Source organism: Sinocyclocheilus anshuiensis, unplaced genomic scaffold, assembly GCF_001515605.1.
Source record: "Sinocyclocheilus anshuiensis isolate Anshui unplaced genomic scaffold, SAMN03320099.WGS_v1.1 scaffold2181, whole genome shotgun sequence".
NCBI classification, from domain to species: domain Eukaryota; kingdom Metazoa; phylum Chordata; class Actinopteri; order Cypriniformes; family Cyprinidae; genus Sinocyclocheilus; species Sinocyclocheilus anshuiensis.
The window spans coordinates 92,593-111,599 of NW_015552262.1; the positions used below are offsets into that span (position 1 = coordinate 92,593).

The 19,007-nt window shown below is 35.9% G+C and overlaps 3 protein-coding genes and 1 pseudogene across 3 annotated transcripts; all 4 read left to right on the forward strand.

The window, feature by feature from the left end:
- The first annotated feature begins 4,767 nt into the window (after positions 1-4,767).
- LOC107663531 (polymeric immunoglobulin receptor-like) lies at positions 4,768-8,133 on the forward strand. The gene is made up of 7 exons (XM_016453765.1): positions 4,768-4,828; positions 4,990-5,304; positions 5,420-5,744; positions 6,750-6,859; positions 7,007-7,059; positions 7,795-7,854; positions 7,938-8,133. Exons 1-7 carry the CDS (start codon positions 4,768-4,770, stop codon positions 8,058-8,060), a joined length of 1,047 nt encoding a protein of 348 aa, XP_016309251.1. The 3' UTR covers positions 8,061-8,133.
- Positions 8,134-9,851: 1,718 nt separating this feature from the next.
- On the forward strand, positions 9,852-12,192 carry LOC107663533 (polymeric immunoglobulin receptor-like). Its single transcript, XM_016453767.1, has 5 exons — positions 9,852-9,912; positions 10,397-10,711; positions 10,825-11,133; positions 11,222-11,240; positions 12,121-12,192. Exons 1-5 carry the CDS (start codon positions 9,852-9,854, stop codon positions 12,155-12,157), a joined length of 741 nt encoding a protein of 246 aa, XP_016309253.1. The 3' UTR covers positions 12,158-12,192.
- Positions 12,193-12,749: 557 nt separating this feature from the next.
- On the forward strand, positions 12,750-16,483 carry LOC107663505 (CMRF35-like molecule 1). Its single transcript, XM_016453733.1, has 9 exons — positions 12,750-12,810; positions 12,958-13,275; positions 13,413-13,721; positions 13,940-13,952; positions 13,998-14,060; positions 14,735-14,835; positions 14,967-15,019; positions 15,849-15,908; positions 16,337-16,483. Exons 1-9 carry the CDS (start codon positions 12,750-12,752, stop codon positions 16,454-16,456), a joined length of 1,098 nt encoding a protein of 365 aa, XP_016309219.1. The 3' UTR covers positions 16,457-16,483.
- A 1,385-nt stretch (positions 16,484-17,868) lies between these two features.
- The window catches only part of LOC107663506 (polymeric immunoglobulin receptor-like), a 23,956-nt pseudogene continuing 22,817 nt past the window's right edge, over positions 17,869-19,007 (forward strand).

Consider the following 19,007-nt stretch of genomic DNA (forward strand, 5'->3'; position numbering starts at 1 on the left):
ACAGCTTCCACAACATGAGGGAGTAGTGCCGGATTCGGCCAAAAGTTTTTGTTGAAAGACGGAGCAAGAGGCGTTGCAGTACTGAAACACCGTCTAAGCTGTTCGCCAATCACAACGCACTGGGACAGCTAACATGAGAGCATGTTCTAGTACACCCCCAAAACAAAATCAAGACTTTGTAAAAGAGCATAATAGGACCCCTTTAAAGAAGTCTATTAGATGTTTGTACACAGCAGATGCTTTCCAGATGAACGATCTTTAAAATACCAAGTAAAAAATTACATTTGTTGTCTTGGCATTTTTAAGTAAATGTTGGCTGTGTTATATTAAAAGGATGACTTATTGTTTTTTTTTTTTTTAAAGTTATGAAATAACCAGGTGCATTTTGTCCTGAAAATGCGGTTTGTCAGAAGTCATTCAGTGTAACAGGAACAAGAAGCCATTCTGAAATCATATAAAAAACTGATAGTCATTCAGCAGTCTGTGACATCATCAGATGGCACCCTGAAGACCGCGTGGTGCTGCAGAAAACTGAGTTTATTGCTCTTAAATATTTGATAATTCCCCCTTTTCATAGTGTGGTATCCGAAGTTACAAAAACACGTCAAAAACATGTCATTCAGTGAAATGCCAAAAAACACTTTTATTGTTAGATTTTTTTTTTAAATAAGTAGATGTTGTGAATAATTGTGCTCAGTGTTTGATACAGGTGGCCAGTTGATTGTCTGTATTATAAGCTGAAGTAGAAGTTTCATCATTCATTGTAATGTTTTTGTCATTTGGCGTAATGCAAATTCTCTGTTACACCACAGTGTCATCCATTACACCTAATGACAGTATCGCTGTTTAAATAACAATTTTAGCATCTTATTTCTATTACAGATAAATGAGGAATGTTGAACATTGACAAATATGTGTTAAACTGAATAAATATTAATATTTGAATGCATTTTCAAATGCATGTATTGATTAATTTGTGTTATTGATTAATTTTAGATGCTCATGAACAGAGAGAGCTGCTAGGCACTGTTAAAAGGAAAAGACAAAAAGAGCAAGGAAAAGACGAAGTTATTGAGGATTGCAGTTGTCAAAATAATAGCTTGCCAATATTTCTGAACAGAGAGTCCCCCCTCACTACAGTCTGTCTATCTATCTATCTATCTATCTATCTGTTTTATTTGAGACATTGTATGTATTTTCCATAAAACTCGTTTCATTCAATTACAAAATTATCCTAATAAATCCTGATCTCAAATACATCTGTCTCTGTGTAAAGATTAGCAGCAGTCCAAATGCATGAATGGTCAAAATTTATGGTCATTTGTTCCTGTTCTAGACACCCCACATCTTTCAGTTTGGGCCCTAGATTTGTAAACTAAGCTGGGTTGTGTAATGTCATGTAGTTAAGTAGCAGAGATTTACTAAAAACTCAACTATAATTTCACCGCTAATTAATGCATTATATATGATAAACTTACAATGACCAGCATTTTTTTTTTATTCCTTAATCTAGGCTAATATTAATTTGTAAATATATTAGGCTCCAAACCTGGACTGAGACGAGTGATGAATCCTGATTATCTCACGGTCACGTTAGTATTAACAAATTCCCATTACTGAGATTGTTTAGCTAAATTTAAATTTGATATGTTTTTAATGTTACATAATATATTGCTTTGTATGTTTTATTTTACGAAATATATGAAGAAAAATATTGTTGTGGCCAGGGGCGGATTAAGGTGGTCAGGGGCCCCTAGGCTGCTCTTTGTGTGAGGGCCCCCCAATTTACACTATATAAATTCTTATAAAAGCTACTAATGCCATTCTGTCAAGAGTCTTTTGGTGTTTGATTATCATTAATGCCGACACTTAACTCAAGACACGAGAAAGATTTTTTACACATTTTTAAAAAAAATTCTCAATGAGCAAATACATGACTGGAAAAATTAATTTAACTAATCATGTTTCTGAGTATGAATTATGCCCCCTCCCCCTTTAATCATTATGCTTTACTGGAGAAATGTATGTAGTGCATGGTGCACACACACAAACAGTAAGGTGAACTGGCATACACAGAAAATTTTGTTCATTTTAAATTTAAATGCATAAATCTGGTGCATTTTAAGAGCAGAATCAACTGACTCGATCAATAAAGAAATGTGCTCTTCTCTTATAAACAATTTCGTGCTCTAGTAGTAATTTATTTATTGGTTGCATTGATGTGAATGTGATGGTAGGGCACGATTTCACTATATACATTCTTATAAAAGCTACATCCTAACTGAACTCCTTTTCACAAATTGAACATAGAAATAAAGTATAAATAGTATAATAAAGTATAAACAGTATAAATAAACAACAGTTGTTTCTTAGTCGTATTAAGTGTGAACAATAAGTGCTCTCTCTGCAAATAGAGACCAATTTTTCAAGCATGATGCAGAGCTAGACAACTACACAACCTGTTATAGCGGCCTACATACTAATAACAGCCTAGATGTGTTATGTAGCCTAGTTTGCGCGCATCAGGGAGTCTGTCTATCACAGAACTAGAGTAGGATCAAATTATTAGAAAAGTGTTGATACTAAGCCTTATATTTTGTAGTTGCTTGACACTTTTGTAACTGATAGATGCTCTCTAACAGTAGTGTGACTTCCTTATAACTTTTGACCTTAACAGACTAGCAATCTTTATGTAAAAAATGTTAACAACTTGTAATTTAAAATTTTGTTTTGTTATTTATTTGAAAAACATCAGTTTACAATACATTTCCAAAACAACAGCATGTGATATGGCAACTATTGATGGGTGCTTTCCAAACACTGCTTGGTGAAGCTTTGAAACCTTTGTGAATCATTTGTTTCAAACCAGTGATTCAGAGCGCCTATCATACTCCCAAAGTCACAAGATTTCAGTAAATGAGCATTCATTACATCATATTGTTTCTCCATGGGCCCATCCAAACACCCACACTTGTGGTCTTTGCACTTGACCGCTTGTCTACTTACATGACGTACTTCCTGTATTTGGCTCAAGTGTTCAAACCTCAAATGTGTGCAAAACTTTTAATAACCAGATTACAGTCAGCGATATTTTGATTTTCAATACTTTGCCATTTAAAATAAGCTTCTTAATGCCTGTTCAGTAGTACCTATGTAACAAGATGGCACAATTTAGTAATTGTGGTGCTTCTAATTAAGTGGTAAAAAGCATTTGCAAACGTTGTACAAAATACACACTCATCTTGCACAAAATAAAATGTGCAACATGTTTTGTTTTACTACCCACTTATGTGTAATATCAAATTAATATAACTTAACAGTGGATTTTTTTCCTCAACATTTCAAGATTTCAGGGCAAATTAGTTCCTGAACGTGATGCATGATGGGATACGCTTAGCTTCTGTGCTTTGAGGTTTGGCGTTTTTCAGACCTGGGACAATCTTGGGCACTTCCTGTTTTGTGCACACGGCCTCAAGTAGCCAAGACCACAAATGTGGGTATTGTGACAGGCCCAGTGATCTTATAAACCAGTGTCTATTGTTTTTACCTAATCTCAGATCAGTTTTATACTTTTGTGGCCAATTTAATGACACTTGTAAAAAGAATGAGTAGTAGTTAGTTAATAGTCGCTTGTTAACCTGTTTAGCCAAGGTGTTTTTATGCATGTTTGGCCTTTGTTTTTGTTGCATATAGTTTTTACCAGCAGGAATCACCAGCATGTGGCATTCTGAGCACTTTGAAACAGTGAATCATTTTGTGAAGCAGTTGGTTCAATTGATTCAAAGTTTTGAAAAGGTTCATTTTTCACATCATCACTAATGGCATTGCTCATATGACCATAAGTTTCATATAGGCTATGTTTACATGGACACCTTTTGTTTCAATTGGAATTAAATCATTGTGATTGATGAATCTGAACGTAGTGTTTATATAAACGCTAAACAAAGTGATCGGGTTGATGTGTACGTTTATACGTCACAAGCTTCAAATCGTATTTGACCTTTTGACATGCACACACTGCACGAATATACAGTTTCCTGTTGTTAGCATATACTATTCTTCTACCATCGCTTATTTTCTTTGTTTTAAAGGGCAGACTTAGAATTGGTCTATTTATGGTCCTAATTAGGAGATGAACCTAGATCGGACCGAAAGGGCACTTTTGCGTTGGCGCTTAAAGGGGTAGGGACATCAAAACTTCTGACAGCCGATGAAAAATGTTGAATATGTGAAATATATTTTTTATATCTCAAAATCAACTTATTGTATAACTGATACAAGTTTCTCAAAAAGTGAAATGATCATACATCATCTTCTCAAGCAAAGAGAGAAAGAGCTCTACTGAGCATGTGCTAATAAAGTGTCAAAATATGCTTATTTGTGATTGATAAAATGTAATACACTTGCCACCCAGATCAATATAAGATAAATAAAAGTGTGATGTAACTGAAAGAAGTGTGGAAGTGCATCAGTTACTAACTTTGCTTGAAATCTGGAGCAGGGTTTCTCAACTCTGGCCCTTGGGGTCCACTTTCCTGCAGAGTTTACTGTAGCTCCAATCCCACCTGCCTGTAACTTTCTAGTAATCCCGAATACCTTGATTAGCTTGTTCACATGTGATCTGTGAACCCCTGATCTAGAGTCTATCCTCAGCTTTTAGGAGGCGGCGCAATACGTTTAAGTGCTATATGAGAGGAAAAAAGGAAGTGCGGGAGTTACTACAAACACAGTTAAAACAGCTCAGATACGGGAAGAGAAACTTACACAATGGTCACATACGATAAAACAGAAATATTCTACATTTCAATCGGGTTTTGGCTTTTTTTAGGTGAGTATTAAATGTTAGACTCTGTTTTTAATCAATCCTGTTTGTCAGTTTGTAATGATACTTTTTATGCTTAGTTGTTCATGTCGCTTTTAATGTGTTTTTGTGAAGACGATTTACTGTTAACTCTGACCATGACAACGGTGTGTGTGTTGTGTGTTTAGGTGTTATATGCTACAGCAGTGGGTCATATAATATATTAACTGTTAAGACTGGAGGATCTGTCACCATCCCATGTTATTATGACAGGAAATACAAACATCAGAAGAAATACTGGCATTCAGAAATTGATATGTCCAATACATACACAAACACAACAGAGGAGAATCTGTCAGTAATTGATCATCCTGATCAGAGTCTCTTTACTGTGACTATAAGAAACCTGCAGAGCACAAAACATGATGGACACTATTATTGTGCTATGAAGATTGAAGGAAAAACAATTGTCACATATGGTCTTTATCTCCAGGTTCAATCTGGTATAAGATTTTGTAGTTATTTTAATCAATTCTAATGTCAAATATGTGTTTTATCCAATCAAATGACTGGTGTGTGTGTGTGTGTGTGTGTGTGTGTGTGTGTGTGTGTGTTCAGAACCAGATGTGTCTGTGGTGAGCAGCAGTGTATCTGGACATGAAGGTGGTGATATCAGTGTTCAGTGTTTCTATAGTTCTGGATATAAGGATAAACTCAAACAGTGGTGCAGATATAAAGATAAGAGCTGTTACACTGTGGGGAGGATTAACACATCCCAGAATTCATCAGTCCAGATCAGTGATGATGGGAGAAGATCCTTCACTGTGCTGATGACTGGACTGAGACTGACTGATTCTGGCTGGTACTACTGTTCTGCTGGAGAGGCACTGAATCCTGTTCATTTTACTGTAATCAAGGCAGAACCAGACAAAGAGAAAGACGCGTTAGTATTCAAACATTTCTCATTGATGTTTCTCAGAATCATCTTCCTAGAATTATTCTGTATTTGTCTGCATTTTGTCGTCATGCACTATTTCCTCGATTTCTTTTGCCTTTTACTCTAACAATCATTTCCTAACTGCCTTTGTGATTTTTCTTTAAAAGTTTTTTTGTAGCCTTTGCAGAAGTGAAACAGGACATCACATGAATAATAATAATACAACTGAAATCATTGACAGACCACAAAAGTACTACATTGTTTGAAAAAAAACCAACTATTAGGCTGAAATACATTAACAGAGTTCTGGTGAAAGTTTATTTCAGATATGGCTCATTTTCTGGTGCCTTTTATGCAGCCGAATTAGTCCCATATCTTTGGAGCTCTTTGAATGAATGAATGAATGAATGAATGAATGATGCATTTATATAGCGCTTTATTGTGTATTGTTGTACACCCAAAGCGCTTTACAATCATATGGGGGGTCTCTCCTCAACCACCACCAGTGTGCAGCATCCACTTGGATGATGCGACGGCAGCCACAGTACAACAGCGCCAGTACGCTCACCACACACCAGCTACAGGTGGAGAGGAGAGAGAGTCATAGAGCCAATCAAGTGGTTGGGGGTTATTAGGAGGCCATGATTGACAAAGGCCAGGGGGGCAATTTGGCCAGGACACCGGGGTTACACCATGGGATTTTTAATGACCACAGAGAGTCAGGACCTCGGTTTAACATCTCATCCGAAAGACGGTACTTTTTGACAGTATAGTGTCCCCGTCACTATACTGGGGCATTAGGACCCACGCAGACCACAGGGTGAGCACCCCCTGCTGGCCTCACTAACACCTCTTCCAACAGCAACCTAGTTTTCCCAGGAGGTCTCCCATCCAGGTACTGACCAGGCTCAACCCTGCTTAGCTTCAGTGGGCAACCAGTCTTGGGCTGCAGGGTGATATGGCTGTGACTTTGAATGAAAAGATTTTACAATGTTTCTGTATTTTCCACAGAAATAATGAACTCCTGACTGTGTGGCTTCTGGTTTCAGCTGTACTTCTGCTGTTATTGATTCTGATCAGTGTATTGATTCTCTTCACCTGGAGATGGAGACGGAGACCCGGTCAGTTCAACCTACATTTTTATTCGTTTGAAAATTCATTTAATTCCATGCCATTTAATAATTTATTTAATCAGCACAGATTGTATGTACAGTATATCAATTCTGTTAGTCATAAATTATTGTTTCTCTTTTTTTTTTTAAATGAAGAGCAAGACAAACAGCAAATCAGAGAGATAAAGGGCTGCAGAACCACTGACATGGTAAGTCCATTAGTTTATGAGAATCTATATCTGAAAATGTTTGTTTGACAGTTGCTTTGGTTTATATTTTAAAACTTTCTCTAACATCTCTATCTTTCTCTAAACTGTAAGTGTAATTTTCTGCTCTGTTTTATAAGACTTCAGCACTCTGTGCCATGTCTGCATCATGTCTGCAAATGTAGTAACTCACCCAAAACATTTAATTCATACTTCAAAACTTAGTTATTGTGTCAGTAAATTGGCCAATGCTCCAAAGTTTATTTGTCATCGTGTGAGCTGCACTGGTCAAAAGCAGACATAATACACGTCATAGATATTTATGAAATATACATGTAAGTCTGACTGATTTTGATAACTGAACAAATCATGCTGCATTGGGAATCAAGCAAGCAATGTGCATTTAGTTGTTGTACAAATTGTAGTAAGTCCAAATTACCATTTGCACACATGTGCTCAAAGGTGTGCAGTTTTCTTAAATGAATAAGAATTTTAAATCTGGTGTGAACAACAAATTCATTCTCATTCAGCAAATGCTAAGATCCACCTAGAGAGGTTTCATCGTCGAAACCAATCAAAAAACTTTTTAGATCAAAATAAGACAAGAAAATGCATTTGTTGTTTTTTCTCCTTACTTCTCATATGCATTAGTTTGGCCATGAAACCTGTAGTTTATTAAATGAGTCATATGTTGATTTCTTGATATTTTTATCTGTATTATTTGTGCATAAAATGCAGATCTACTCTAAACCTGAAGATCCTCCGATATACAGCACTATAAATGATGAAAACCCAAATGTAAGTAGACCATACATGCACTGACATGATGAAATTTCAGACATGAATATATCATGTTTATTATATAATCCCTTTTTCTACAGGATGCCAACAGGGACATAATCTACTACAGTACTATTGATGATGTTCCTGTGAGTGAAGCGGTGAAGCCTCCAGCAGGTGGAGCAATATACAGCATAATATACAGCACTGTGGCTCCACACTGACTGCAAACAGTGAGAAGAACACAGGAACAGAACCTTCTGACCAAAAGAAACAAAATCAGCAGCAGAGGACTATCATCACAACTTTTTTTAGTAGTTTTTTGTATTATATCTCTGCTTAATTTCTTCACTGTAAGTTTACTTGTACAGTGTTATGTTGTTTGCATTAATACAAACAAGCATATTTAAAATGAAATAAAAGTATTTTGCAGTTGTATGTGTCTTGGTTTCAGGTTCCTATCTTTGTCCTATCCCTTGTTTTCTAATAAGTATACACACGCAGCCCTGGCAGTATTTTCCAGTTTTACTTGCGGATTTAGTATACACACTCATTTTGAATGGCCGTCAACAAAGATGGTCTGCTCACACTGTATATATATCACACACTTTGTGGGCGGCTCATATATGTGTTTCGGCCTGCACTCTGTGGTCTGCTGCTGATCGGCAGTGAACAGCACTGTAAGTGGAGCAGAAGTCAGTGTTTCTGCTTGAATGTTTAAGCACTGCTTCTGTACTTAGACTTAGGCTTCTGTACTTTAAACATGCATTTTTTTGTTAATCAAATTTGGCCTTTTTTTAAATCATTTATACCAACGCCCATGAACCCCTTCCCTCAACTCCACCCCATTTTATTTGAAACATTTTAATAAAAAAATGTAAACAGAAAATAAACAACAACAAAAAATTTGTTGTGAAAGAGCTCAAATTATGAAATTTATTGAACAATAATAAAAAAATAAACTAACATTTAAACACAGTTTGTGTGCTTTAATCACTTTCACAGTTGTTTTAAATTAGTGGCGGATATAGTAAAATTTTGTTCAATCAGTCGCAGTAAACGGAGAAAGTCATCTGCTCGGCCTTAATTTTGTCATTCTTAAACATTTTGAGTAAATGTATCAAATTGAAGAAAATAACCTATTGATCCATATTATACCACTATATTCACAAATCAAATTAGAACCCATAAGTAAAATTTTGATTTGTTGTTGTGTTGTGTGAGGTTGCTGGCTGCAAAAGTGGCTACTTTGCTCACTTGCTAGTGTTTATGTGGTTTAAGGTGATATTTCTGCTCTTCCTCTGAAACAGGAAGAAGCAGAGACACTGCAAGAAGTAACCAGGTCCAGGTCCTCTCATGCACATGTACTCTGCTATAGACATGATTTACCCTCTGATCTCTCTGGGATTTTACTTCACACCACAGGTAAACTTCTGACAGCCGATGAAAATGGTTGAATATGTAAAATATATTTTTATATCTCAAAATCAACTTATTGTATAACTGATACAAGAAGTTTCTCAAAAAGTGAAATGATCACACATCATCTTCTCAAGCAAAGAGAGAAAGAGCTCTACTGAGCATGTGCTGATGAAGTGTCAAAATATGCTTATTTGTGATTGATAAAACTTAATACACTTGCCCCCAGATCCCGCTACTAGTGAAATAGAGATGTAAATAAAAGTGTGATGTAACTGAAAGAAGTGTGGAAGTGCATCAGTTACTAACTTTGCTTGAAATCTGGAGCAGGGTTTCTCAACTCTGGCCCTTGGGGTCCACTTTCCTGCAGAGTTTACTGTAGCTCCAATCCCACCTGCCTGTAACTTTCTAGTAATCCCGAATACCTTGATTAGCTTGTTCACATGTGATCTGTGAACCCCTGATCTAGAGTCTATCCTCAGCTTTTAGGAGGCGGCGCAATACGTTTAAGTGCTATATGAGAGGAAAAAAGGAAGTGCGGGAGTTACTACAAACACAGTTAAAACAGCTCAGATACGGGAAGAGAAACTTACACAATGGTCACATACGATAAAACAGAAATATTCTACATTTCAATCGGAATTTGGCTTTTTTTAGGTCAAGTCAAGTCAAGTCACCTTTATTTATATAGCGCTTTTAACAATACAGATTGTGTCAAAGCAACTGAACAGCATTAATTAGGAAAATAGTGTCAATAATGCAAAATGACAATAGTAAACACAAATTTTTCAGTTAAAGACAGTTCATCATTGAATTCAGTGATGTCAACATCCAGCTCAGTTTAAATAGTATCTTTGCAATCAAGTCAACGGTATCGCTGGAAATTAAGTGTCCCCAACTAAGCAAGCCAGAGGCGACAGCGGCAAGGAACCAAAACTCCATCGGTGACAGAATGGAGAAAAAACCTTGGGAGAAACCAGGCTCAGTCGGGGGGCCAGTTCTCCTCTGACCAGACGAACCAGCAGTACGGAAAAATCATACTTTTTATGCTTAGTTGTTCATGTCGCTTTTAATGTGTTTTTGTGAAGACGATTTACTGTTAACTCTGACCATGACAACGGTGTGTGTGTTGTGTGTTTAGGTGTTATATGCTACAGCAGTGGGTCATATAATATATTAACTGTTAAGACTGGAGGATCTGTCACCATCCCATGTTATTATGACAGGAAATACAAACATCAGAAGAAATACTGGCATTCAGAAATTGATATGTCCAATACATACACAAACACAACAGAGGAGAATCTGTCAGTAATTGATCGTCCTGATCAGAGTCTCTTTACTGTGACTATAAGAAACCTGCGGAGCACAAAACATGATGGACACTATTATTGTGCTATGAAGATTGAAGGAAAAACAATTGTCACATATGGTCTTTATCTCCAGGTTCAATCTGGTATAAGATTTTGTAGTTATTTTAATCAATTCTAATGTCAAATATGTGTTTTATCCAATCAAATGACTGGTGTGTGTGTGTGTGTGTGTGTGTGTGTGTGTGTGTGTGTTCAGAACCAGATGTGTCTGTGGTGAGCAGCAGTGTATCTGGACATGAAGGTGGTGATATCAGTGTTCAGTGTTTCTATAGTTCTGGATATCAGGATAAACTCGAAGAGTGGTGCAGATATAAAGATCAGAGCTGTTACACAGTGGGGAGGACTAACACATCCCAGAATTCATCAGTCCAGATCAGTGATGATGGTAGAAGTTCCTTCACTGTGCTGAGGACTGGACTGAGACTGACTGATTCTGGCTGGTACTACTGTTCTGCTGGAGAGGCACTGAATCCCGTTCATCTCACTGTAACTGAGGCAGAACAAGGTACTTTTTTTTCAATAATTCATAAATATTTTGCTACTACGTATGAAATAAAACACAACTAAACTTTATTTTTTACTTTTGTCCACAGGCACTGTCAGTGACAAAGTGTAAGTATTGAATCTGTTCTGTAAATGGCTTTTCTTTCATAATCATCTTTGTGGAATTATTCTATATTTGTATCTGTTTCTGTATATTTCATGACTAACAGTAATTTCCTCGTTGCTCTGGTGATATTCTTCCTTTTCTCCTCTTTTAAAAAAAGTAATTCTCAAGAAGAAGAATGAAACAGATTTAGAGGAACCACAAAAATACTACATGTGTATTGTTTAAAATAAAATAGCCCAATTAAGGCTTGATCTAATTCAAAAAAAGTTTAGGCTGAAAATACATTAAAAGAAGGGCTTTTAACATTTAATATTCAATCCGCGGATTGAATCTAAATCCCGGGTAAACTGAATCCTGGGTTATCTTGTTTCACGTTTCACACTGCTCATAATTTACAATCACGAGTAAATTATGAGCAGTGTGAAACATGAAACAACATTTTACACTGTGTATGCTACATGATTCCTAAACCCGGGTTAATGTTCTAATTTGCATAGTTGCGGTGTCAGTGTCACTGATTGGACGAACGCAGCACGCTACCTGTTTACGTAAGGGCTCTAGCATTGTGTGTGCTAAATTTTTCCCTGTATGGTCTTTTTGGTGGATTATAAAGGTACAAATAAAACCATCTCTTCACTCCAATTCACGTGCTTTCTGTCACCATTCGACATTTTTCCTCTCAAACACTGAAACCACTATTTATACAATTTCATAATTTCGTGTAAAAACGGTGCTGAACACGCTTTTAAATCTGAAACGTAGCCTACTTCTTCCATGGTTTTTACACATATCCAAAATGTATGTGATGTGTTTGTGTGACATATAAACATATTTGGTTCTCATATTTGTCTGTTGATGGTGTGCACTTTTTTCATTTTTCAGATGGCACGTGGAGCGTTTCTGTTTGTCACAGAACTAACGTTAGAGGAATTTTCTCCACATCGACCTGAAGGCTCAGATTATTATAAAAGAGTTGATAATAAGCTTTATATTCTGCATTTGCTTTATGCTTATTCAACAGACTAGACTTAAGGTATCTGTGTGTGCTAAATTACTAATGTCTGTTTTATTTTTCCATGCATGTCACTCTTTTCATCCAAATGGCAGATTTTTCTAATTCCTAGTAAAATAGTTATTTTTTCCTCTCTCTCTCTGTCATGATTATTCGAATCTATTCTGCTGAGATTGTCCATTATTATGCACTTTAACTGTGTTATTAAATCAAACTTAAAGGTGCTGTATACCACACTCTCCGAAAAAAAGGACAAAAGCTGTCACTAGGACAATAGGCCATCCTTTCAAAAGGTAGCCTACCTGTTTGTACTCTATATCCTCCTAAAGAATGCACCTAAAGTGTACATAGGCTAACAGAAATGGTACATATAAGCACTTTTTAAAAGGTCCCGCCCCGGTGACAGCTTTTATCCGGTTGAGAAATGTTATATGAGGGTAAAAGGGAAGTCAAAATACTCAAGAACAGAACAATTTCAAGATACAGGAAGAGAAACACAATGACCGCATATACAAAGAAAAATACATTCTACATTTCAATCGGCTTTTGGCTCATTTTAGGTGAGAGTGCATGTTTTGCTGTGTTCATTTCTAATAGATTCTGTATAGCATTTTGCAATGACAGGTTTATGCTCATCTGTTTATGTGAGGATAGAACAAATCAAGAAGTGATTTATTGTTGGACATATTGGACTGTATTTTGTTTAGGTGTTGAATGCTACAGTGGTTGGTCAAACCGTACATTAACTATTCAGACTGGAGGATCTGTAACCATCCCATGTCATTATGATGAGAAATACTCACAGCAGAAGAAATACTGGTTCTCAGTATTTGATCAATCTAAAACATACACAAACACAACAGAGAAGGATATGTCAGTAATTGACTATCCTAATCAGAGTCTCTTTACTGTGACTATGAGAACCCTGCAGAACAAACACACTGGACTTTATTATTGTGTTGTGGAGACTGGAGAACAACCACCGAAAAATATAATAAATGAGACTTATCTCAAGATTCAATCTGGTAAGACATTTTGCATTTGTTTCAATCACATAATGCCAAATTCTCTTAATTTTAAACACTCTCATTCCTCCTGTATTATATAATCTCAAATGACTGTGTGTGTGTGTGTGTGTGTGTGTGTGTGTGTGTGTGTTCAGCTCCTGATGTGTCTGTGCTGAGCAGCAGTGTATCTGGACATGAAGGTGGTGATATCAGTGTTCAGTGTTTCTATAGTTCTGGATATAAGGATAAACTCAAAGAGTGGTGCAGATATAAAGATCAGAGCTGTTACACAGTGGGGAGGACTAACACATCCCAGAATTCATCAGTCCAGATCAGTGATGATGGGAGAAGATCCTTCACTGTGCTGATGACTGGACTGAGACTGACTGATTCTGGCTGGTACTTCTGTTCTGTAGGAGAGGAGCTGAATCCTGTTCATCTCACTGTAACTGAGGCAGAACAAGGTACAAATGTTTCAGTAATTCATAAATGTTTTGCTACTACATATGAAATAAAACACAACTAAACTTACTTTGTTTATTTTTTACTTTTGTCCACATGCACTGTCCGCGACAAAGTGTAAGTATTTAATCTGTTCTCTGTAAATGGCTTCCCTTTCATAATCATCTTTATGGAATTATTCAATGTTTGTTTCTGTTTCTGTATATTTCATGACTAACAGTCATTTCCTCATTGCTCTGGTGATATTCTTCCTTTTCTCCTCTTTTTTGTCTTTGCAGAAATGAAACAGGAATTCTCAAGAATATTAATAATGAAACAGAAGGCACTGTAGAACCTCAAAAGTAGCCTACTATGTGTATTGTTTAAAATAAAATAATTAAAGCTTAATCTAATTCTAAAACCTTTCAACTGAAATACTACATTAACAGAAGGGCTTTTCACACTTGAAATAGGCCTATTTAATACTGAGTAATTCTGAACGCTGAGTGAACTGAATCCTGGGTTATCTTGTTTCACGTTTCACACGGCTCATAATTTACTCGTGATTAACAAGTAATCCTGGATATTCATAAACTGACATTTTACACTGTAGTCTACATGATTCCTAAACCCGGGTTAATGTTCAAATTTGCATATTTGCGGTGTCAATGTTTCTAACTGTGAAATGTACTTCTCCCATGGTTAAAAGCGGGGTTTAGCCTATATAACAACGATAAAATGGGGTTTGAAGGGGTCATATGATGCCATTTCAAGTTTTCCTTTCTCTTTGGAGTGTTACAAGCTGATTGTGCATAGATAAGATCCCTGAAGTTGCAAAGACTAAAGTCTCAAAACCAAAGAGATATTCTACAAAATAATGATCTTTAAAAAAGCATCATATGACCTCTTTAAAGCAGTGTGAAAAGCCCTGGTTTATATGAATAAATAATTTTATATTGAGTTTCTATTTTGGAGCGCTTGGAGCTTCGAAAGTTTATCTTTTGAAGATTTTTAAATGTTTCCTTATTTCCCACAGTAATGAACTGCTGACTGTGTGGCTTCCAGCTTTAGCAGCACTTCTGCTGTTACTGATTCTGATCAGTGTGTTCACCAGGAGGAGATGGAGACGGAGACCCAGTCAGTTTCAGCTGCACTACATATCTATTTCATGCCCTGATATTCTGACATTTATTTTTGACAGCACAGATTCTATATATCTATATTCAGTTAATGTCAGGTATTATTGTTTCCCCTTTTTTGAAATGAAGAGCAAGATAAACACCAAATCACAGGGAGAACCAGCAGCAGAGCCACTGACATGGTAAGTCCTTATAAGAAGCAAGTTATGAAAATGTTCGTATGATAATATAGGGTTCAATGGGGCTAAAGGAGTACAGGGTTTTACTTCATTCTCCTTGACACAACAATTCACCTCAGCACTGATCGCGATCGAAGACAGAAAAACATGATTATGCACTAATTTGATCTAATACTTTTTTTTTTCATATTTATGTAGCAAATGAGAATCGATAAAACTATTGACTGTATTTTGAGGCAATGTACCCTATCAGTTAATTTTTAGTATACAAGACTCTTTGTCTCCCTCTTCTTGGTAACACAGGGGATCCTAAACTTTTTCATGCTACTCAATCTAGAAATTGTTTGAGAGTCAAATATGAGAAAAGAAAACGCATTTGTTGTTTTGTCCAGCCTTCTTTCTAATAGCTTTATATCTTTATGCTGGTTTACCCAAGGAACAGGTAGGCCTAGCTAGTTCAGTAAGTGAGTCATATGTTTATTCTATCCACTTCATTCATCAGACTGATTCAGAATGGTAACAGATGAGATCATAAGAACGATTTATTAAAAGAACCAGCTCATAAGAGGCATTTTTCATAATCAGATTTTCGTTTTTACACAGTACTGCCACGTAGGAAATTATTAAATATAAATACAAAGTTATGACCAACAAACTTAATTGAATTTAATGAACTTATTTCATATTATATTTCTGACATGAATGCAACACTATTAGCATCTTTACTCCACTCACATATTTCCAGGACATGTAGCCTACTCTCTTATAATAAATGTTGGTTTCTTGGTGTTACTGTTTTTTATTGTTTTGTGTGTGTTTGTATGAAATACAGATCTACTCTAACCCTGAAGATCCTGTGATGTACAGCACTATAAATGATGAAAACCCAAATGTAAGTAGACCAGACATTAATATAACTATTTTACGGTGACCATAAATGCTCTTTTTCTCAGGCATGTCCTGGCCAGGATTTCTAAATTGCCTAAAATGTCCAGGTTTTGGCTTTGTTTTCTTATTTGCTTTGCTTTGATGGCTCTCTATAGATCCTGCCTTCTTGCATGCCACGATTGGTCGATTAAGTACAATGCCTGCACACTATTGGTCAAACTACTTATGAGTCATTACCTTCAGCAAGTATGCAAACAATAGGAAAACAAAGCCAAAACCCAGACATTTTAGGCAATTTAGAAATCCTGCCAGGACAGGTCAAAAAAAAAAAAAGAGGATGTATGGTCATGCTAAACTACTTTGATGATTCAAAAATATGACACATTAAGTAGAAGACTTGATCATGTTTAATTACGATCCCTTTCTCCACAGGATCCCAACAAGGACATAACCTGCAGTACTATTGATAATGTTCCTGGGAGTGAAGCAGAGAAGCCTCCAGCAGGTGGAGCAATATACAGCATAATATACAGCACTGTGGAGCCACACTGACTGCAACAGTGAGAAGAACACAGGAACAGACCTTCTGACCAAGAGAAACAAAATCAATGGTGTGGGTGTGTGTGTGTGTGTGTGTGTGTGTGTGTGTACCTACTTAACCATATTTTGGGGACAAATTTGTACCCAAAAGTGAGCTAAACCTGACAAAATCTCCAAAAACCTCCCTTTGGGGACGTCCTCATTTGTAAAACTCGTATAAAAATAAAGTAAACAAAGTTTTTTTTAAATTGTAAAAATGTAAGGGGTTTCCTGTAAGGGGTAGGTTTAGGTGTAGGGCGATAGAATATACAGTTTGTACAGTAAACACCATTACGCCTATGGAATGTCCCCATTTAGATAGCTAAGTAAACGTGTGTGTGTGTGTGTGTGTGTGTGTGTGTGTGTGTTTGTGTTTTTTTTAAAGCCTGTTCTACTTTATTTGCTCATGGAGTGTGAATCTAATATTTTATATTAAATTACCTGTTATGAACCTATATGAACAGATGTGAGGGTCAAGACAATTGAAAATTCAAAAGATTATTGTAGATCCATAGTTCATAACTAGTCCTACTTTGTCAGAAGTACTCTCCTGAGAAAATGTGATTGTCTTTTAGCAGTACATAGTTTTAGAGTCTGTTTAAATACTTCACTGTAAAAATCGTTTTTTGTGTACTTGTACAATGTTATTTTCTCTGTTTCTTGTATTATTACAAACAATACAATTTCATGAAATAAAAAGTATTGCAGTTGTTTGTGTAAAAAATAATAATAATTTGACTCCTTTCCCTTTCATTTAACTGATCTGATGATCTGATGTGTGTTTTGTGGTTCAGCTGTGCAGATTCTTTTATTCTTTGCTCAGAAGTTCAGCACGATCATTACAGGAAACAGGATTACAGGAAAATATATATTAAAGAAACTGGGATTGTTGTTTTTTTAATATATAGTTTTTCCATATTTCTCTGCTATGAATTGTGTTTTGAAATCCTTTGAGGTCTAACATATTTAAAAACATGGACAGTTTAGATTTTGTATGATCATCAGTTAATCGTACTTGCATGTTCAAAATTATTTTATACCAACCCCCATGAACCCCTTCCTCAACTGGAAAAACTGAACACATGATAAAACTAAAAGTTAAGCTAACAGTTACACACAATCGTTTGTGTGTGTTGATCATTTTCACACTTCTACAATGTAACATTTTGTTCAATGTTTGTTGGTTCAATAAGAAAGGGGCTAAAACCATTAAGTGTGAGGTATCTAACTGCAAAGTGGCTACTTTGCTCACTTGCTAATACTTATGTGGTTTAAGGTGATATTTCTGCTCTTCCTCTGAAACAGGAAGAAGCAGAGACACTGCAAGAAGTAACCAGGTCCTCTCATGCACATGCACTCTGCTATAGACATGATTTACCCTCTGATTCTCTGGGATTTTACTTCACATCACAGGTGAACAATTATAATACTCTCTAAATGGCATTATTAAACTATTGTATGATCTTTTTTTAACTTCAATTGTTAAAATTGTTTAACTTGAATTATTTAAGCTAGTAATTGTTCACTATTGCAACTTTTCCATAATGTGCAGCTTATGGATGTTTACATCTTTCCCTACACTTAATCTTGTCCACAGATGGTGCTGGAATTCAGACAATGAATATCAGAGTGAAATCTGGATCACCTGGAATTATTCCATGTCTGTATGATAAAAAAACATAAAGAAAAACGTAAATACTGGTGTCAGGGGTCACATTTGGTCTCTTGCAGTATATTGGCATATGCAAATGAGACAGGAAAATATTCCCTCACTGATTATCCAGCCCAGAGTATTTTTACAGTGCAATGGAAGAATATGAAGACCTCAGACTCTGGATATTACTGGTGTGCTGTGGAGATCGGTGGCAAAAGAGACACTGGTTATTATTTGTATCTGACGGTACAATCAAGTAAGAATATCTTTCCAAATTGTGCCTTTTCTCAGAGAAACATGTTTATGCATTTTACTGAAATATAATAATGTAGCTATAAGTAATATTATAAGTAATGTAAAAGGTTGTTGTTGGGTTATGTGTGATAGATATTTATTATTGTACACATAAATAAAGAAAAACTGAAATGTCACTGACATGACGGCAGTGACTAATGAAAAGCAGATGGTTCAGTTACATTATACACATTATACAGTGCAAGTTTAGTTTATGTTAAAGTAAACACCAGTATACTTACAGTAATAAATGAAAACTAATAATAATAATAATAAATAAATAAAACATACATACGACTACTTGAGTTTATACCACTACACCCATAAATACTTAGTTTTGAGAGATGAACTAACGATTTTGAGCAAGCTTTTCTGGTAATCCATTGTGTGGTGCAGTTTGTAAGAGTTGTTTGAGAAATGCACTTACTGGTTTGCAAATGTTAAAGGGGTCATATGATGTGATTTCAATTTATCCTTTCTCTTTGGAGTGTTACAAGCTCTTGGTGCATAAAGAAGATCTGTAAAGTTGCAAAGACTAAAGTCTCAAATCCAAAGAGATATTCTTTATAAAAGTTA